The following is a 22,641-nucleotide window of genomic DNA, read 5'->3' as shown; positions in this document are numbered from 1 at the left end:
ACATTAATATGGTTATACTACCTGGCCAATGGCAAAACAGTAGCTTGTTGAAGTGACATCTGACCTGTGGAAGGACGTGTCCTGCAAAGTGCCCAACATGTTCTGGACATCTTCCCTGGTCCCATCGAGATGGAGGCTGCTTCGGCTTCTCTCCAGGGCTGAACTGGGATCAGGTGCAGTCCTGAGTAGGGCCGGAAAACATGAGCACAAAGAAAATGTACATCCTCCCCCAAGACTTAATAGGAATCATTCTTTATCTCTCTTTCTGTATGTTTGTGTTATTGTGCATCAAAATAATGATGTCATCCATGTTTTAGGATACAGCTTCAATTTTTTTTCCTTTCTTTTTCTCTATTTACTATGATTTATAAAAGTGCTTTATAAACAGCATTTCTTGCTATTTATCACTTGCAAAATTATATTAGCACTGTTAATGTTCCCTTCGACCTTTCAACATTTTACTGCTAATAGACACATTTTTTTTTTCAAATCTATCTTTTCATGGAACAACACTAAATAAATGACACTTTGCTACAATGGAAAGTAGTCACAGTACAGTATAGCTACATAGGTGTCACAGAGGTGGATGCCCCACAGATACTGAAAAGGTTTTTGTTCTTGAGACCATCACCTTTCCTCTCGCCTTAGTCATCTTGGAGTTGTGTTTGGTGATTATCGTATTGGTATCATTTATACACATCACTCATGCAGAGCCAAACACTGACACACCCACCATCATGATTGACCCAAGTATGAAAGCAAAATACAGTACATAGTTTTGTACTCATCACAAGGTGTCCACTCTGCACGTCTGACACCATCTGTACCAAATAAATTCATCTTGGTCTCATCAGACCACAAGATTTGGTTCCAATTTTATATGTTCTTAGTGTTAGTAAGCTATTTGCTCTAATTTTGTGGAGCTTTTTGTTGTTGTTGCACATTTAAACCAGTTACCTGAAACAAGAGTTTGATTAAACAATGAAAATATGACAATATAACGAATGAACAATTGTTTTTCTTTTTTTATATACCCCTTTTTTTTTTCTTAAATTCGTATTGTGTATAGCAGCAAACTGTAATTTCTTGTCTAGAAACAAAGTTTAAGTGATACAAAAAAAAAGCTCTACTGTAATGTAACTTTCAAAACATATATTGTGAAGACAAACAAATAAAATTACTAATATTATCAATGTTTTATATCTCCTGGCTGACATAAGAGATAGTGTGCCATAATTCATTTACGGTTACAGTTTTGTTGAGCTAATGATTTTCTTTTTTTTCCTCTCCAGAGTCTACAACGCAGTTCCAACCAGACGTCTGTGATAAGCGCACTCGATTATCTCAGCAGTTCATTCCATTGTTAAATGTGCTAGCCGTGTCAATCTTAGTTTAGCTAGCAATTAGCATGGCTTCCCTTTCTCTGTCTTTCCTCGTGATCCCTTCGTGAGAATGATACTTGTCAGAAACGTAGCTTATTCACTGCCACGGAGGTGATGATTACTAACCTAGGATTGACTCCGAAGCAGTAGCCAGCCAAAGCTCATTGTTAGCTAACTGGTGCGGCCCAAGTAGCACCGATTTACTCGAGCCTCGACCTCGGGGTTTTTGGACTGCCTTGGCGGATGATTCCCAATTTTGCTGTTCAATGTGTTTTTATGAGTAAATGCAAATTTAGTCTCGCAAGCTGTGAGGCAAAACCGCTTATTTCGAGTCGTGATATGAAATTAGGGCGCTTAGTAAAACACAGTTCTTTTGATCTAAATAAACAGCGATAAAGCATAGACGATGTTAATGTGGTTAAAAAACAAACAAAAACACACACACACATATAAGACCGCCCTAATTGACGTAGCCAAGAGGCAGGTAGGCTACACCCTGGAGTCGTAGAGCGTCACACTAATTCACACCTATGGGCAATTTAGAGTAATCAATTACAGTATGCCTAATAAACCTGTTCTGGGGATTTGGGAAGATGCCGGAGTAGATAAAGAAAACCCATGTACTAAGCAGGTGGAGCACATGGAAATTCCACAAAGAAATGTGCTATATAAGTACAACACTGTCATGAACCCACCTGTCTTTCTTGTAGTTGACGCTGCCTCCTCTGTGGCTCATAGTTCTATGAGTTTTGCTCCCTCTGGTGCTTCTTTCTAGCATGCTTCTGAGATCTTCTGCTCCACAGTGGGCACCGTGGGAATTATCATCAGTCATCTGATTCTAAAGTGTTTAAAGATGTAAATTAGTGAAGATTGGGTTATATGGTGATTAGGATTATTTAAACCAAAAGATTTATCGATTGGTTTGTTTGACTTACCCTGCGGAAAGAGGTTTTGTGGTGGCAATGACTGATGCTTTGACTGCGTTGCTTTCCTGCTCTGTCGCAATGCTCAAAGCGACTGACCCTCTCTAGGACAGAGAGACTACGGGTGGGTCCCTGGATACCCTCACCCACTGCATTGTTGTCATGACTACTGGCAGAGACACCACTGCTGGGGCTGGTGCAACGCTGTACCTCTACGAGAGCATTCTCTAGACGAGTCAGCGGGTGTTCTTTGTCTCGGTTCTGTTCTTTCTGGTCCAAGTGATGGTAATGAAGAGCTGCTGAGTCACTGTGGTGACGGAGGGATGCCTGAGCCGAGGAGGGGGAGGAGAAGTGCTGAGGCTGAACTGGTGAATGGGATGGGGGCACTTGTCCTTGTGCAACTCTGGAATATGTCATTGGCCCTGGATGAGAGTTGGATTGTTCCACCAATCTGAAAAGAGATGATACAATTAATCATTCTTGTGCTCCCTCTCAAATTTCCGGATAATTCCAGTTTGCACATTCCACATGAAGCATTTTAAGGACCACTTTTCTCACAAAAAAATATAATTAACTGGACCGCCACATTACGAAGTTAGAAAAAAAGAAAAACATTGCAACACAAAAGGGCATGCCCAATGGCTCATTCAATCACAAGCGAGATGGGCTGACGTTCACCACTTTGAGAACATCTACTCAAGCAAAAAGAGCAACAGTTTAAGAGCAACACTTAATAGAATTTACAACTGCAAGAAATTCAGAAGTTTCATCATCGGCAGTTTGCAATAGCAAACTATTCAGAGAACCTAAAGAAGTGTCTGCACATAGCCAAAACACAACATTTAATGTCTGTGACCTCTGATCCTTCAAAGGTACTGCATTTAAAAAAAATAAATAAATAAATAAATAAAATCATTGAATAAAGTATCGTGCCACTTTCTCAACACAGTTTGTTGCTAAATCTGCAATTGAAAGTTTAAATTCATTTCTTTAGGGCCAGGTCCATCTAAGATGGACTGATGCAAAATGGAAAAGTGTGCTGTGGTCTGACGAGACCACATTTCAAATTGTCATTGACGCTGTGTCCTCCCGGCTAAAGAGGAAATGGACCACCCAGATTTTTATCACCGAAAAGTTCAAAAGCGAACCTCTGTGATCTTATGTGGGTGTGTATGTATGCTTATACACGGGTAACGTGCACATCTGTGAACGCACCATTAACGCTAAAAGTTATATATAGGTTTTACAGCAACATATATTGCATGCAAGCCACAGTTTGTCAGCGTGATTCCTGCTTATTTCAGCAAGATAATGCTTTTATAAGGACAGTTAAGAATAGATGGAGTGTAATTGCTCTGAATGTGTGTCTATCTCTTCTCCCTCTAAACACTCGTAAAAAATAACAAAACAGCAAAACACACTAGTGTCGACTTTCGAGCAATGCAATAACGGTTATAGTTTAGCCAAGAATGTTTTGGTATTAACACAGACGACTTGCCAAAAGCAACAGGTGGTATGTCCACACAATAAACTAGTAGCTCCTCAAGCATGTGGAAATATTTGAAATAACAATAGTCTATCCTCAAATATGACAAAAGCACAAATGCTTTGCATGCTCATTTGACTAGACTTTCAAGACATTTCAATGACGAACCTTTTATCTCAGTCGTAATAACTCCAACCTGTACATACCTTCGGACGTGGCCCGTAGACTGCACAGTTGTGTAAGGGTCCCTTCGCTCTTGGAAGGTCTGAGGCCCAAGAACTGGAATTGACTGAGTTTGGGGACCTAGGAAATCATGTTCCTGCAACATTTGGTTGTGTGGTCCTTGGTTAGCATGCATATGGTGGGGATGGGGGCTGTGAACCTTGGGTCCCTGCTGACGCTGAAACATGTTGGCCCCAGCTTGGCTCTCAGATCTTCCTGCAGTAGGAAAGGGTCTGTTGTGACCAATATTACTATCCTCCTGTTGATTCCTGAGAAAGTCGGAAAGGAAGAGAACATTAGAGTCCAGGGGGAAAATGGCAGAGGCTAGCACTTCCGTCAATCATCAATTCCTATCAATGACGATGCCCACCATTTAAGGGAGTCCACAATGACGCGAAGCCTTGAAAAAATACGCGGAATGAGCACCGACTGAAGCAGATTTTAGGTACAGACAGCCCTTCTCATTCCGTGAATGTTTGCGAGGCTTAGCGTTAAAAAGCATTGCCGAAAATGCAGAAGCACTCGGTCAAAGGGGGGCATCGTCAGTGACGGGAATTGATGATTGACGGAAATGCCCACATCTGAAAAATAGCTTTAGTACTGTCACAGATTTACACATCGATGATTGACACTCAAAAGACATTGAATCATTACCTTTCTGACTCATTTGCTCTGCTTTGTGTTATGGCAGCCGTTTGAACGGTGGCGTGGGGGTACGCTGATGAAATGTTCATTTGGTGACCTATTTCGAAAGATGGTAGTTTTCCATCTTTCCATCGCTCGGCTGTTTCCTCCTCCTGTCCTCTGATGTTCTGCAGACCTTGCTGCTGCTGCCGGTTGCTGTCCTTGGTTAGAGCAGGATAAACACCTGAGGTGCTTGACTGGCTTGAACTGGGTATCTGTGCATAGTGGGGTTCGGGTTGGGGTACAGGGTATACTCCTGTGGGCAGAATGAGGCGTCCTGACTGGGAAGTTGGGCTTGTAAGGCTTGTGGAAGGTCCAGAAGGTGAACCTGGTGTGGAAAAGCCCTGTCGGGGCTTTGTGGTGGGGCTGCTCTCTGGACTCTTTTCTATGACGGTGTGGAGCTGACCGTCGGTGATGCACGAGCCTTTTGCTGAAATTGCAATAAGGTAAAATATCAATTTTCATATTGGTTGCGCATGAGCATGAGCCTATTCCATTGTCTATTGTCTTTGGAAAGAGGTGTGGTACGCCCAGGACTAGTCGCCAGCCAATACAGATGTGGCAGATTTGGCTCCTTCTCTTTCTGTTCTTAAAAAAAATAAACATAGATGACCTTTTCATACTGTACCTGTATTTGAGGCAACTGGGCCACTGGAATGATGATAGGAGCCCTTCTGAAGAGACCTGATTGGAACACGATCCATTTGCTTAAATTTGATATTCACATAGAAGATTCATTAAAAAGGTATTCCTTATGAAAAAGCAGCTCACCTATTAACCGCCCGGGTTTGCTCCGCACTTGACCAAGAGTTGGGCCTCTCATGATTCTTGATGGCTGCATAGCTGTCGCTGCGCCGTGGTGGAGCAGGTGCCCCTTTCAGATTCTCATAAGAGCTGTGACTGGTTCCAGGTGCACATATTGGACCCACACTGTGCCTGTTTGCAGCCAGAATACCACTGCTACTTCCACCTATTGAACCAGGCAGCAAGATTTGACACAAAAAAAAAATCATTAATGCCACCAAGCCAAAATGAGCATGTTCCTGAAAATGCTACTTTACTTGGTAGATCTCTGCTGTGCCCTCCCGTTGCTCCTTCCCCACTTCTTGAATCACTGTTATGTAGTGATAAAGCCGACGGAGAGCTCAGTTCCTGCTCCTGAGAGAGCCCCTGTTGGGCGTTGTAAACCGTCCGGACGTAATGTATGTCAGCTTGTTGCATCTCTCCACCTCCTCCTCTCTGGGGCACGGTCTCCAGTGAATAGGAGCGCTCGGGACTGATTGTGGGGGCAGAGGCAAGGTACTCTGGGATGCTGGAGCTGGTGGAGAAGGAGGAGTATGCAGAGTCTCGCTTGCTGTGGAGGTGATCAATGCTGTTGGAGGACCTATAACGAGGCATATAGTTTATGAGAGGGTTGTAACAAGAAACATGCTTCATAATCTGTTCTGCGTTTTAGAGAAATTGCCTTTGCATGTGTGCTTTTGACTTCCTGTTTTTGTTACTTCTCTACCCAAAAGCACTTAGCGGCAAGACTGGGGTTTACCCATTTTTTTTTATTGGATTTTGGTGCCGTTATATAGAACCCTTTGAACTCTGCATAGCAACAAGTGGCTGTGTCATGTAGTGTAACCAGGTAAAGGGTCCAATCAATTGTGTTAATCAATTGTACAAACCAATGTTCTGAAAAAACAAATCAACACTGCAGCTTTCATTCATATTATATCTCAATCTGATCTATAACTACAAAAATAGCACCTTCAGTTTAAACCCACCCATTTTTCATGTGAGCAAAAGCATTTGAACACATGATATACAGGTATGTTTTTTTCTGGGTGTGTCCTACAAGACGGATTTTTCAAACAATAACGTGAACGTCTGATTCAGATTTTTTTGTCTTAAACTTGAGGCAAAAGACGAAAACCAGAAATCTGTCTATGAGTGGAATTGTGAAGCTAAGACATTGGCACAAACATTGGCCATAACAAATGCAAACTGCAACCACTTGGAATGACCTGCAATAAACATTGAATGTGTAAATTAAGTAGCAGCAGCTGATAACAGAAACAGAGCTGTAAAATAACTACTGAATTAGTGTTATCAGCAGTAATCTCAAGAGGGCTGGGGCGCACGTTTCATAAAATACTATTCCATTAACAAAAGTACAGAGGCTCCACCAGAAGATGCAAACTACTAGATGATGAACATGGCTTGAACTAAAATGGCTTCTTCTAAGAGGCACTCACTAACTTAATTGATGAAACACATGATGGCATTAGCAATATGAATTGAGGAGTCAACAGAAACTGTTTGTATGCCAAGAAAGAACGATGCAATCAAACTGAATCATTCATCATACACCAAGATAATGACAAAAAACAAAGGAGGTGATCAGGTGAGAAAAGTGGAAGATTTTAAACTGGCCAAGTCAATCTCGAGATTTAAACCTTATTTGTTGCCCATTAAAGAAGAAACTAAAGGGAGTGACCCCAAAGCAATCAACAGTATTTAAGTATCTTTGAAAAGGGTGGCCCAGCTACATATCACTTCCCGGTTAAGCTTGGATGTCAGGGCTTGACTTCATTAAAACGTATTGTTTCTTCAAACCTGGCAGAAGATAACTGTTGGCAGGAGGAGTAAGCAGGGTGGGGCCCACTGTGGGTGTGATGGCCCAGCGTGTGATGGTGCTGGAGGTTTGCAGACTGAGGAGGATCCAAGCTCTCCATGCTGCCTCTTGAGCTGTACTGGTCAGGACTCTTTCTCAGGTAGCCGCCATCCGACTCAAACCCACCCGAGAGGTCCGTGGTGGAGGCACTGCTCAATACACAGATGGATATTTGTGTAAGAATACTTTCTTGCGCATACAAAAAAATATTAATTGAAACAATGTTAATTTGCTATTCTTTATGGTAAAAAAGAAAGGAACACATCTGTTCCTTCCTCTGTCATTTTGGTGGTGGTTGTTTTCAAACTTTTTATTAGATCCAATTTTATTTGTGCCTTATAACCTAAATAATCATTTTGTAAGTATGTCCCCAGTATGCGCTTGATGGAAACTGTAACCAGACTCATTGCTATTTCCAGACTAAACAATTTTAGGGCACATCCAATATAAACAAACTAGTCTCACACTTACATTCAATCCCTACTGCCAATCAGTGATATTTGACATTAGGGATGTAATGATATCCAAACTTCACGATACGATATTATCACGATATGAAGGTCACGATACGATAATTATCACGATATTGTGGGGGGCTTGGCGATATTTAAAAAAGATCACAATAATGTTGAAAATAAAAAAGAGCTCATACTAAAAAAAAAACTCAATATTGTTGTGCTTTTGTACATAACAGCAATGCATATAAACCACCTACAATCTCTAATAACAATATTGAGGCACTTATTTGCTAATGCAAGCACACAGTTTTCGCTTCACAAGAAAATTAGATTCCCCTTTATCTGACAATTAGCATATATTTTAAACATAGAAGGCCAAAACATCCCTAATGAAAATTAAATTGCACTAATAAACTAGCCACTAGAGGGTGCTAGAACTGCACAACTGGAAATCAACCTGACGTAAAAACGTCAGGTTGATTTCCATTTGTGCAGTAATTGGAAATGGAAACTTAAAAAAGTCAGGTTGATTGAAATAAGTGCCTCAATATTGTTATTAGAGATTGTTGGTGGTTTATATGCATTGCTGTTATGTACAAAAGCACAACAATATTGAGGTGTTTTTTTTAGTATGAGCTCTTTTTTATTTTCAACATTATTGTGATCTTTTTTAAATATCGCCAATCCCCCCACAATATCGTGATAATTATCGTATCGTGACCTTCATATCGTGATAATATCGTATCGTGAAGTTTGGATATCATTACATCCCTAATGTCAAATATCACTGATTGGCAGTAGGAATTGAATGTAAGTGTGAGACTAGTTTGTTTATATTGGATGTGCCCTAAAATTGTTTAGTCTGGAAATAGCATTGAGTCTGGTTACATTTTCCATCAAGCGCATACTGGGGACATACTTACAAAATGATTATTTAGGTTATAAGGCACAAATAAAATTGGATCTAATAAAAAGTTTGAAAACAACCACCACCAAAATGACCCAAAAGCAGATGGATACTGGTTTGGAATGGGTAAAGCATTTTTGAGGGGCTACAAGTAGCGTCTATCTGGTTAAGGTGAAACTTGATCAGGGACATTTAAACAAATAATATATTAGTGAGAGTGTATACCTGTCTATAAATAGTTGTATCTGTCAAGATGATTTGTGCACCCAATTCTTGTTAATTAAAAATACAGTACAGTATAATGATTAATATAAATGTTCGAACCAAATCAAAATGTGGTTCAAATTGACCATTAAATGCACCACATTAATATAAATGATGTCCATAATAAATGTATGTTTATATCTACCTGCAACTGTATGTTTATATAACATGAAAACAATTCACTCTGACAGCTCGTTATTCTGGAGTCATTTTGCACAGCAAAACATTTCCATCATAATCCAAGCACTTTTCAAACAATGAAAATTCAAGACCATAATTCACGTAACACCTGTATGAGCCCATCTACCATGGTACATTTGAAATCAGTAAATGTGGAGGTGAGGACAGAATAGAGCAAGAAAGTTCTCTGTATTTTGTTTAGTCACTCTATCAAATGCTTAAAAACATTGACAAACGTGATGTTTGTAACCTCGCAAAAAAAGTGCTTGAGACGTGGACTAAAAATGAGGTTTTGGGTGCTGCAAGTGTGTGTGTGTGCGTGTACGTCACACTTGGATTCACCAACTCTTCCAAGCGAACACAATGCAATTACTGCTTTTGAAAAGAGGGCAGCCTTTGTTGTTCTTTTTTTTCTGTGTCAGTAACTTTCCCCTGCTTCTCGAACTTCTGTCAGCCCATCTGTCTCTCTCCACCGTTTCTTAAATCCAAAGCCGTTACATGAAAAAAAAACTTCATATCCAGAATGGATCCGTGTGAAGTTAACATAGCAGTACAACAGTCAGTCGAGTCAGTAGAGTGCGTGTAGGGGGTGAGATGTTGCCATGGGAGACCCGGAGGTGACGTGGGGAGGGAACATGAAGAATTCCCCCTCTCTTTGGGTATTAGCGTCAATGCCCCCGCCGAACAAACAGAGTCATGTCAGAGCCTTTCACTTCCATTTACTGCTGTTTAACAAAAACACTGACGTCACTTTGTCTGATGATATAAATCTCCTGAGCAACAGCTCCTCTTTACATAACAGACACGTAATGCACAACACCACACATAGGGCCTGATTTACGAAAGGTTTGCGTTATCTTGACTCTGCTCAAAATGGAGTGCACCCAGGATTGCCTCTACTGAATTTGCAAAATTGCTGAGCAGTTCAATTAGCAAGTTATTGAAGGAGTATATACTAAAACAGGGGTGGCCAAGTTCGGTCTTCGAGAGCCCGTATCCAGCCTGTTTTCCATGTTTCTCTCCACAAACACACCTGATTCATGATCAGGATCGTTATCTGGCTTCTGCAAAGCTTGCTGATGAGCTGATCATTAGATTCAGCTGCGCCGAAGGAGGGAGACATTGAAAACAGGCTGGATAGCGGATCTCGAGGACCGGACTTGGCCACCACTGTACTAAAAGATAAATTTAGCACACACAATGTTATTTGTCAATCCTGTGGCAAATTATGATGGCTTTTATTAGGGATGTAACGATATCCAAATACCACGACACGGTATTATCACGATATGAAGCTAACGACACGATAATTATCACGATATTGTGGGGCGGTTGGCGATATTTAAAAAAGGTCACACTATTTAAAAAAAAATGAGCTCAAGCTAAAAAAAAAAAAAAGCACAATATTGTGCTTTTGTACATAATAGCAATACATATAAACTCACTATTAACACTTAATATTACACACATTGAGTTCCTCCACATATTGACTCGGTTTATATACATCCATCCATCCATCCATCCATTTTCTTGACCGCTTATTCCTCACAAGGGTCGCGGGAGCTGCTGGCGCCTATCTCAGCTGGCTCTGGGCAGTAGGCGGGGGACACCCTGGACTGGTTGCCAGCCAATCGCAGGGCACACAGAGACGAACAACCATCCACACTCACACGCACACCTAGGGACAATTCGGAGCGCCCAATCAACCTGCCATGCATGTCTTTGGAATGTGGGAGGAGACCGGAGTACCCGGAGAAGACCCACACGGGCATGGGGAGAACATGCAAACTCCACCCAGGAAGGTCCGAGCCTGGACTCGAACCGGAGACCTCAGAACTGGGAAGCGGACGTGCTAACCACTCGACTACCGTGCCGCGTTTATATACATATAAGGGCCAAAACATGCCTTGTGAAAATTAAATTGCACTTAAAAAAAAAAAAAAAAAAAACTAGCCACTAGAGGGTGCTAGAACTGCACAAATGGAAATCGACGACGACGATATTGGGGCAGTTTTATTATCACGATATCACGATATTGCCGATATCGTTACATCCCTAGATTTTATATTGCCATAAACAAAAAATGGGCAAATACATCCAATTGCCATGTACTGTGGACATGTTAATCAAACAAAACGTGTTTTTTATGTGGTTTCCTGTTTCCCTAACATTATCAGTGCAACACATTTATTTTCTGTAACTCAGTAATATCTTTGATTTTGTTCCACTCACACTTCTAATTCCATCACTTCCAACTTTGATCTGTGTTTGCAATATTCTCCCAAATATTAAATCGTGAAAATCACGAGGTCTAAAGTACAAAACCTTCTTTTGAATATGGCACTCTTCACCACTTCTACACCAGTTGCCAACAGTGTACATAATAGCCTATATTGGAGTGAGTGAACAATAACATGCATACAATAACATTTAATTCACACTATTTGGGATCAAAATAAATAAGGCACCTACTGTATATGGCTTGTGTCATCACAGGTGAACCAACAGTTACAGTATCAGGCCCAAAACACTTACTGCTACCAAAAGCCCACAAAGTAAAACAGCTAAACCACCATACAACTTTATATGCAGTAAAATGAGGAAAGGTGACTCAACAAAAACTTAACCACGACATGTTCTAAGGCTACTTCGTTTAACATGGCACCAGTTTTACTTTTGTCCCCCATTAAATGAAACCATTGTGTAGTGATCCCACTGATTCTTTATTCGTAAATTTGTCTGATATTTAACATACTGAATCATTGTTGTCCAATAACAAGGACCAATTTAAAAAAAAAAAAAAAAAGGCTTGATATGTCAACATACCAACTATTTAACATCAGAAACATTCAACATTCAAACTGATATTCACGAGCTGTTTATGTCCTTCTCAGTTGTTTATAGCTATAATCCTAATAAACATTTCATATTGTGTCAAATACATCTTGTTTTGAGAATTTATTGTTATTATTATGAGTGTTGACTGCAAAAACTGCCAATCTGTATGTGAACCACTTCACTAAACTTCAAAGAGTTGATGTTTATAAAGTTGTGTTAGTTTTGTATTCAGTATAATTTTGAAAGTCCACAAAAAAACAAACAAAAAAAAGAACCCTGTTGATAAGACACACTGACCTCGCATGGTAATTGTGGTGCCAGGCACTGCTCATGGTGTCCATCCCTTCATGCTCTGACTCCTGCTGACCTTCACCCAGTTTTGTTGAATGCCACGAGTGAGGACGAGATGCCGTCTCACTGCGTCTGTGGGGTTTATACACAAAGCGTGAAACTATTACAACGTTTTGGGACATTATATTAAAGTGAAGAATAATTTATTTGCATTCATTGGACATTTCATTCGTGCAGGTGGAGAAGCAAATCAGAATTCAAAATGTACTATGTATGTTGTACATTGTGTGCAGAACTGCAGTTGGTCATATTAAGAGATATTTGTTTGGAAAATGAGACACTCCTTCATCCCTTCTCATTCACTGCTTGTTTTGAAAGCTTCTCTGAGGCCCAGCAACATAACCAAGTCTTCAAAATACATAGTGCTAATAGATGCTGATGTGAAACAGTTTTTTTTTAAGAACAAATATCATCAAGTAAATATTTTGTCTATAATCAATGTGATATTTTCATTATTTTTCATGGACAATTAATACCTTTAAAAACACATTTTGACATTTGCTGTCAACTGAAAATGACATCACATGTGCTCAGGGCTCAGGTAACGACCAATCAAGGCTCACCTGTTTTCTGGGTTTGGTCATGTGAAGCTCATGTGATTGGTGATTGGATCATAGAATGCTGCTGTTTCTAAGAACAACCGTGCCTAATGACTTCACATTTCACATCACTTTGGATACGCTTTGTTGTTCTGTATTTATTCATGCTGATAAACAGGAAAAGATTGTATCTGCATAAGTAGAGGACAGCTACGTGAAATCTTGCATGTCTCAGAACCTCGTCAGACCTGGAATACCTCAATGTTTTATAATCTTTGCTATTATTATACAAATAGCTGTCAATTAATTTTCTCCACTATTTATGCTGTTCAGGATTGTTGGAGATATAGCAGGGTGCCTACTACTCCTACATAAAGTCATCTTTGTAAAACACATCATCTTAATATATATATGTATGTATATTTTATGCATTTATTTATACAGTGTCTATATAAGTTTAGTGCTTAAGAAGTGTAGTCCATGTTTACATACAGTATCATTGTTTCATGAAACACAAAATGTTGAAGTTATTAATGCACAGATTTTTTTTTTTTATTGCTACTGATTTGTGTTTATGTCACAAAATTTTAGTCGTAAACGCTTAAAAGACTGCAAGTGTTTAGTAAGTTAACTGAAGTTAAGTAACTATCTTTCATATGAATTCATAGTTCATTTGCCTTTATTTTAGTGAAATCCCTACTTATAAGACCAAAATACCTATGTACAATAAAGCTGATTCTGTTTTTTTGCAGTACAGATTCATTGCGTGTGTTTGTAAAAACCCCCAAAACAAAACAACAACAACAACAGAACAGCGGCAGAAGACTTAAACGAATTAGTCATGCAATTTCTGAAGAAATTGCGTGTGAATGCTGAAAGCTGAATGCTAATATTTGAATGCATGTGGAATGCTTGTGAAATGCTTATGAAGTATATTGCAAGATTTCTTATGCGAACATTTCAAATTATTAGTTAATGATAAATAAATTAAAGAGAATGTGAACTGTAATCAGTCTACGCTGGTAATGATTATTATGCGAAATTGAAAAATCTGCTCCAAACGCAATACGAACCGCGTTCTCCCCAGTCCTAGGCATGTGCTTAATGACTGAGATAACTGGATTGTTGAAATCCATGGCTCATCACGTAATTATATTGAATAATGTAGCATAATACTGAAAGCTGTTATTGATGCTGAATTTGGATATTATGAATTTAATCATTTCAGTGAAATCATAATACATTTCCTGATATGACAGTCAGTAGGTATATATGGATATCACAGTGTGATGCCCATGGATACATTTGCAATATACAGTCAGAATTGGGATTCAAACTCCCAACCCCTTGCTTACACACCAATGCACTTTAGCACATGTTCCACTGCAGCAATATCAAACACCTGGGAATGAATAAAATAAAATGTATGTAAGGGAGTGGAAGTGGAAAGTTGGACTTAGATTAAGTTGAATGACTGTCCCATTGAAAATGAATGGGAGAAATGTGATATTAAACATTAAATTGTCGGAAAACTAAATATGAGGAATGAAAAATAAAATCATGGCCCGGGAGGTGTGGATTTTTGAGCAAGTTGAAATTGATACGACGTGTGGGAGTTGAAACACAATAATTGCCTATTAAATCACAATTGCAATATTGAGGGGGGAAAAAATCGCAACTATACTTTTTTTCAAAATCGTGCAACCCTACAAACGAATATTCTCCTCAAGTTCAGGAGTGAGTTCTGAAACATTGACCACAATAATCCATATATATACAAGACATTTATTGTACATTGACACACTTTTAACTATCATAACAACTAATCCATTGAGAGATACATACCACTTATATTGCTATAAAAGAAATCAATGTGATCCATTTTACCTGGATGTGAATCTGAGGACTTTAGAAATGAGGCCAGTGGCCAGGTTGTTGACGTTCGCCTCCGACGGCGCCCGACAAAGCGCCCCCTCGGACCGGCCCAGCTGCGCTTTCTTCTGCTTCTTTCGAAGCTTCCTACGATAGAACACTTCCAACAACTCCATGGCTTTGGTCCAAAGTCCACTGTTTGCCGATGTTATTCACGGCTCTCTCACGTACACTCAAAACCCGCCTTGTCCTCCGAGAAATGAGCTTTTTGGAAGTATTTTGATCTGTGAAATTTTCTTCCGTTTCATATGACACCTTCAACCTTTAGCTGTCTTGCACATCCTTTCTCATTTTATGTCTCAGACCTAACGTCGAGCACCTCGTCTCTTATCGACATAGACTAAAACCGACACACTATATTTTCCAACATGCCCACATAGAAATCACTTGCACATTGAACCTCAACTACTGCGTCTCTTCCCCTCGACTTCTATCTACTGGTGAGCTGCAGAGAGTGGTACCGCTTTGGCTCCTAACCCTGAACGTTTTCAGCAATTGAAGCAATTACGAGTCATTAGGCTGCCGCATGTTAAAAGCATGAAGTAAACATCCCTAGTCCGGCTGGACGTAGCGTTGGATCTTCGGAGAGAGAGACAGAGAGAGCCACGGAGAGAGAGGTGAAAGGCGGTGAGAGAATGAGTAGCAGGGAAGGGCAGGAAGATGGAATGCGATAAGAGAAAAGAGATAGTGACAAATTAAAAAAGGAACATAATGACATCACACACTCGATAAAGAAACAGCAGGCTGTAAAAACATAGTGAAGGAAAGTTCAAGCGAGAATTAACACATGACGAATTACAATTACATAAATGAACTCTAAAAGATGAGAAGAATTACATCTAGTTTTAGGCTCTCTTTGTGAATTTACAGTTCACAGAACTTTAAATGCTTATTTTTATCATCTTAATCAGATGAAATACAAACACTCTAGCTTATAATTCCTAGTGGGGACATTGACATAATGCATTTCCTAGTCCCTTACCCTAACCTTAACCATCATAATTGATTGCCTATTCCTAACCCTTACCCTAATCCCAACCAAAACCTAATTCAAACCTAAAATCTAAAACCAAGTCTTGACCCTCCAAAAGTGGTCTTGAGTTGTCAGGACCGGCCAAAATGTACCCACAAAGCACCTGTGGTCCCCACAATGATAATAAAGATCCTGAATATGGTCACACATACACACAAATTATTTTATGTTTATATACGTTTTATACATAAACTGTCAAAATTTGTCTGGGACAACGGAGCCAACACAATGAAGAGACACAGTGGCCACAAGATGGCCACATATTGGCAACTACCAATCAGAGGAAAGCTGGCTATCAATGAATGACAACAGTGACCCAATCAGAGCAGAGGTTATTTACTAGGGATGTAACGATATGGGCAATATCGTGATATCGTGATATTAAAACTGCCACAATATCGTCGTCTTCGTCATGTTCACAATATTTAAAAGGAACACATCTGTAAAAAAAAAAATCAGGTTATTTCCATTTGTGAAGTTCTAGCACCCTCTAGTGGCTAGTTTATTAGTGCAATTTAATTTTCATTACAGATGTTTTGGCCTTCTATGTTTAAAATCTATGCTAATTGTCAGATGAAGGGGAACCTAATTTGCTTGTGAAGCGATCAAATGTTCTCTGGTCACCTGTTTACAGGTGACGTGATCCATTCCGATCTGCTGTTTATCTGCTCTCCGTTTATTCGGACCAACCACGCGGGAGCCGCAGGACACACGGTCATCGATTTATGATTTATCAAGATGGTGTTCATTCATCATTTAGAACAGTAGTTGTGATAGTGTTAAAATTTTTATTGAAGCAACATCTAGATAAAAACAAGTTTCAAGTATTTAAAAACAAGTTCTCCCCTCGCAGACAACCTCTGGGGAGACATTTTAGTGGGTGGAAACAATGATGTCATGACGCATTTATGTCAAGACAGAGCACGCGTATGCCGGACGCTATGGAGGACCAAAAGTACCGACATTAAATAAATAAATACGGCATTAAATAATTGTGGAATTAAATAAATAAAATAAATAAATCAATGTTATTAAATGTGTCATTAATTAATTAAATTCCCTCTGATTATTTGTAAATGTATTTATTTATTTGTTTCTCTATTTAATTATTTCATGGTCACTGTGTTGCGGTGTTCAGTGAATTTATTTTATCTGTCAAACTTGTCCATCAAAGTTTGGTGGGCATTCCTAACACCTGATTGGTCAATCTGCTCACATAGGTAATTTAATGAATGACACATTTATTTAATTATTGTTTTATTTAATTCCATATTTAATTAATAAATGACACATTTAATTATTTCATGACATTTTTATTTAATTATTTAATGGTGTATTCATTTATTTAATGTTAGCACTTTTGGTCCTCCATAGGACGCAGCCTCGCCATTCCGAATGAAGTGTATAGATGACGCTCTTTCGGATTGACAAAAGGAATATACCACCCCTGTGATTCCCAATGAAATTCCATTCGGATTCAGCCTTTTCATTCCGATTGAGGTGTTTATATGGAGTATTTTCATTCCGTTTGGCCGTTCGGATTCATTCTTATCGGAATACATGGTAAACCAGGCTATTATATTTATGTCACTCACTACACTAAATAAAGTAGTCGGTTTCCTCCTCGCTCCAGAAGTGTGGTTCTTTGCTGCAAGCGTCATTTCTGTTTTTCATTTCCGGTGGGTTACATGCCAGAAGTACTGATTTATATATTTGTAGTTAAAGTATGTGTATATAGGCACAAACTGTAGAAAACGAAGAAGTATTTACAATTTTTAGTATTATATTTAGTATTTTAGTATAAACAAACAAAAAAGACCAATTGTATTTCTTTAAATTGTAGCGGGATACTTTTAAATAGTATGCATTAACAGCATATTTATATTGATGTAGTCACAGTTTGTACTGCAACTGCACTCTTGAAATGGAGAAAAAACACAAGAAAAACTGACTTCCTATTGAATTGCTTTTTTATCCACCCATAGGAGCGATATGCTAATGTGAGAGATGCCAGATTAGACAAATTGTGTAATTACCGTTTTAATGTGGAGTCTCCCTGAGAGTTTAGACCAAACACAAAGTGTGTTTTTCAACAAAAAGTGCCGTGGGAAACTGTCGCTACAACCCGTAATAAGAACAATCTTTCAGATCTGCCCGGAAATCAAAATAGATGTTTGTCAAAACATGCGCATGGAACTATGTTAATAGCTGGTGTGTGTGTGGGTGTGGGCGTATGAGAGGCTTTGCTAGCATGTCATGCGTGTGTGTTCTTTTAACAACAACACATTTTAAAATCGTGGAGGATTCACCTTTAGGACTCCTCCTCCAAGACATCCCCAAAGATGATTTGAAAGACCACTGTGACAAATTCTTCACTCATTGTGCAGTGCATTTCCTAGCCAAGTATCCAGTTTGTCATATTCAGTCACATCAATCATGTTTTCACAGCAGGTTTGAACTACAGTACTGCTTCCATTTGTTATTTTGACGAAACCAAACTTTGGCTCTCTCATGACAAATGGGGAGGGAGACATGGTTGCACTGCTAATTGTTAATGTGACATGTACAGAGGTAAGGGTTAGCTGATAAAAGGGATTTTGTGTGTGTTGTTTTGATGACGTGTGCGCATTTAGAGCAATTATGTGATGAGCTTACTTTCAGAAAATGCGATGAGTCAATCAAGAAACATCAACTGGGAATAAATGAAAAGAAATGAGTTGGAAGAGGGGAAAGGAGGAAAGGCTAATGCTGCGGTCAGACCTAACGCGAGCTGGTCATTTCTGTCAGCTCATTTCTATATATAGTGAATGCAAATTGAGTGTCCGGCGATTCGTTTAAAGTGCAAATTTTGCTCCTTTACCATTTCGCCGTGCTTTGCTGATTTTGAACTTTTACCAGTGGCGCGTTGCCGACAGCCAATCGGCATCGAGAGCGTTACTACCTCACACGTAGGAGCAGCACAAGCAGACACATATCCAAATAAAGTTAAACACACACACACAAACAGACACCTAGGTGAAATCAAAACAATGTGAGACAATATCAATACTACACAGCCAGGTTCCAATGCCGGGACCGAGCCAAAAAGGAGCAAACTTGGGGAATGTGGAGAGAGGAAGTTGAAGTATCTGGTGAGTGGATTGATTGTTTACAGCTGTTGAACTGTCAACCAATCCAGTTGACCCAAAACAACCAACGGTCACTAGATTGACGAGCGATGTTCAAACGGTAGAAGGAGGAGCGCCTCCTTTTCTCCGCTTGAAACTACACCGACATAGTCACTAGGTATAGATTGATATTTTATTTTTTTCCAAACCTGATACCAATACTGATTATTAGTAGCCAAAGCGAATGATAGCCGATATAGTATTTGGAGCCAATATTCATTTGCAGTAAAACGGATACTATTGGCATCAAAATTTTTAATTGTACAAACTTCAACAGTTACCTTTGTTCAAATGGATTTAAGCATATTTTTATTAAACAGCTTTTCAGATTTGCAACTTATTTTTCCCCCCTTTTTTTTTTATAATCGATATGACGATATTAGATCGTTAAGGACTTTAACGTGTTGACGATCTCTGTTTTTAAATCAAACAAAATCAAAGAGTGTTGGAAGTTTTGACTCTCATGCAGTAGCATGATCATAATATACCATTTTAAATTGATGTCTTACCGGCCAATGCCGATATGAAAACGCAGATGTCAATATGCTTCAAAATGCCAAATATCAGCGCCGGCATTCAGCATAGCCGATAATCGGTCTCTCCCTGCCAACAAAAGCAAGTGAGACGCGTGTGGCGATGCAGCATTTCGTCTTTGGTCTGAACCAAGCGAAAGAAGAGGGGAGAAAGTGAAAGAATAAACACTTTATCAGAAAGAAAAAAATGAGTAGGATAAAGAAGAAGAAAAGGCAGGAAGAGGATGCATGAAAATTCCAAGAAACTACGAGACGGTGGCTAGGCTAGTAACGGAAAGAGGGTGAGAGATGGAGAGATAAAGGGGAGAAGGAGAGGAAATGAAAGGAATGGGGGATCCTGTTATCAATGTCCCTCACAAATTAACACCCAGCCTCGTGGGGCTCGGGTCCACTTCTGTTTTTGGACCAATCAGAAATGGAAAAACCTCCCCATCTCCACCCAATGTAATCTGATGACTGCCCTTAGCCAAGGGGATTGTGGGAGAAAGAATAGAGACATTCTGCTCTTTCTTCATCTCAAGAGCAGAAAATCCACAATTTTATCCTGAAGATTATCTCCAACGTGTAAATGACTTCCTGCTTGCATGTTAGACATCCTTTTGTCGTGGGAATTTTTGCACTTATGCAGTAACCGTACCTGTTCATCTGTTCAACAGTCTACAACATCCAAAAGGCTGCTATGAAAAATTGGCTTTTTCCCAGTACAGGAGTTTATGATCTCCGTTCCTATGGCAGCAATATAACCCAAAATGTATACGTAAATCGCAACACACCCTAGTACGAACACAGTAAGACACAATTACATCATCTGAGGATGCCCTGTAGTGTTTTGTGAATACTTCATGACAGATGACTACACAATGGCAAACAAGCAGCAACATCCCAACTTAAACCTGCAGAAAGTTCATCCAAGTTCCTCAAAGCAAACTAAGAATCAACGTCAATGTCTTAAGTCACACTACAGCACCATCGTGAGGCTGCGATGCTCACCGCATTCTAAGACATAACACACAAACACGCACGCACGCGTTTTGACCTCCATATTCGGATGAAACTGGCTGTACACGAGTGAGAGTATTTATAGACTGTTTGTGTGGACCAAGAGCACACACAGGAGAGAGAATGAGAGGAGAGAAGGGTGACTGGTTTAACAAACGTTAAACGGTTGTTGATTATATGCACAACGCTGACCCCATTCAGAGCATACCTTGTAATCCACACTGGTTGTAACTTTTATTACAGACTTTGCGTGATGGAATATTGATTTTCTTCTCAGGCCACATTGTAGTCCCAAACTCCTTTGTTGAGCAAATAATGCGATTGAGAACAATTTCTCATATAAAGTGCCGACCTGGAGGCACTTTAGGACTCAGTGTCATGCCCAAGGACACTTCGACACAGGAGAGACGGAGCTTTGGTCACCAAGTGACCTGCTCTAGCAATTGACCTTACCGTGGCACGCCCCTCCCCGCCCACATTATGCGACACACATCTGGCTCTGACATTGTTCAGGCAAGATTAGCGAAACATCTTGCGCTCTATGGCAAAGTTGTCAGATCTCTTCGAAGCAAGCAAAGGGGGCTTTCAATTTTTAGTGAAGGGTATCTTCACTCACTCACCATGGAATTTTGCCCCAAAACAAAAGGAAAAACGCATCGATGGCTGCTGCTGCAGATGTGAGGAAAAGACGGTCGCCTCACTCACTTCGACCGATTGTCGGCAAAACCAAACTTTTTGGACATTATTCCTGTCAAGCAAGGTAAGAATGAATTTATATTACCTCATAGTTTCAATGTTTTGTTGGCATTTAGAGTAAATAGTAAGTCTACAAACGCGTGGACGATTAGCTACCCGGAGCTATCGTTAGCCTTTGGCTAAAAATAACAATAGAGAACATGACCTTAGTGAAGACGTAGTTGTTTCTGGTTATTTTGGAGGCATTCAACTGGTCGTGTGTGCAAAGTTTGTTGTGTTGCCATTTATAGTAAATAGTAAGTCAATAAACGTGTGGACGATTAGCTACCCGGAGCTATCGTTAGCCTTTGGCTAAAAAACAACAAGGGAGAACATTACTTTCGTGCAGATGTAGTAGTTTCTGGTCATTTGGAGGGATTCGAATGGTCGTGTGTGTGGTCCTCCACAAAGTTTGATCCAGCGCAGACATTTTTCATAGTTGTTTGAGGGTTTAGGGAAGGGAATAAACCAGACAGTGTCTCTCTCCCTTACGCAAGCCGTTACTACCGCAGGACACGGATTAGTCGATTGGGATAACGGCTCTTACGCAAGCCGTGACTACAGCGTTTAACCATTTTATTTATTTTTCTTGGCTTTGAACATACACTACCGAGAGCGGGATTGCTTTTGTTTGTCTGCAGCAAAACGCACGTGACCTCGCAGACATGATGTCTTGCGTCTTGATTGGTTTACTAGATCATGTGGCCGTGGTTCACGGTAAGGTCAATTGAGTCACAATTAACTCACAACTGCCATGGGCTTCCCTTGAACGTAGCATATGGTGGTAAAAATAATATGTACTGTATTTCTGTATTTCATTGTTCTTATCAAGTTAGATAACAAAAACTAGCGAAATAACTAAAACTAAAATTCAAAAAACATTTTTAATACTGAAACTAACTAAAACTAAACTAAAACTAACAGAATGGCCCTGAAAACGAATTAAAACTCAAAACGAAATCAAACCTAACTAAAACTATAATAACTCTTGTTCTTATATACGTATTTTCATTCATACATTCAATTAAATATTGTTGCGCTCATAAGTGTAAACTAATGTGCACAACGTTCAGTGCACAACTATTGTTCAATGATAAGAAAGGATTTGGTGGTGAAACAATGCCGGTAAAAAGTGAAGAAAAATGTGAATTTTGGTACAGATTTTCTATCAAAGAAAGAACTAAATCATTTAGCAAGAAACATGAAGTAGACACATTTCATTAGCTTTAGTGGAACACAAAATATTATTGACACCCGTGCTAAAAAAAAGAAAAAAAGACCAATTTCAGCTGTTTGATTGGACTTCTCACATACTCATGTTATCATTCAATGTAAAAATACTCCAG

The 22,641-nt window shown here is 39.5% G+C and overlaps 1 protein-coding gene across 1 annotated transcript in view; it reads right to left on the bottom strand.

Moving 5' to 3' along the window:
- The window catches only part of shroom3 (shroom family member 3), a 64,678-nt gene that overhangs the window by 15,802 nt on the left and 26,235 nt on the right, over positions 1-22,641 (bottom strand). The window contains 10 exon segments of the mRNA XM_077497105.1: positions 65-181; positions 2,078-2,220; positions 2,318-2,756; positions 3,998-4,282; positions 4,668-5,127; positions 5,326-5,381; positions 5,469-5,667; positions 5,759-6,081; positions 7,302-7,508; positions 12,304-12,429. Of these exon segments, the coding sequence (XP_077353231.1) occupies positions 65-181; positions 2,078-2,220; positions 2,318-2,756; positions 3,998-4,282; positions 4,668-5,127; positions 5,326-5,381; positions 5,469-5,667; positions 5,759-6,081; positions 7,302-7,508; positions 12,304-12,429 (2,355 nt within the window).

This window comes from Festucalex cinctus, chromosome 15, assembly GCF_051991245.1.
Source record: "Festucalex cinctus isolate MCC-2025b chromosome 15, RoL_Fcin_1.0, whole genome shotgun sequence".
Classification (NCBI taxonomy): domain Eukaryota; kingdom Metazoa; phylum Chordata; class Actinopteri; order Syngnathiformes; family Syngnathidae; genus Festucalex; species Festucalex cinctus.
The sequence above is the reverse complement of the archived record's forward strand: the minus strand, read 5'-3'. Positions and strand labels throughout refer to the sequence as shown.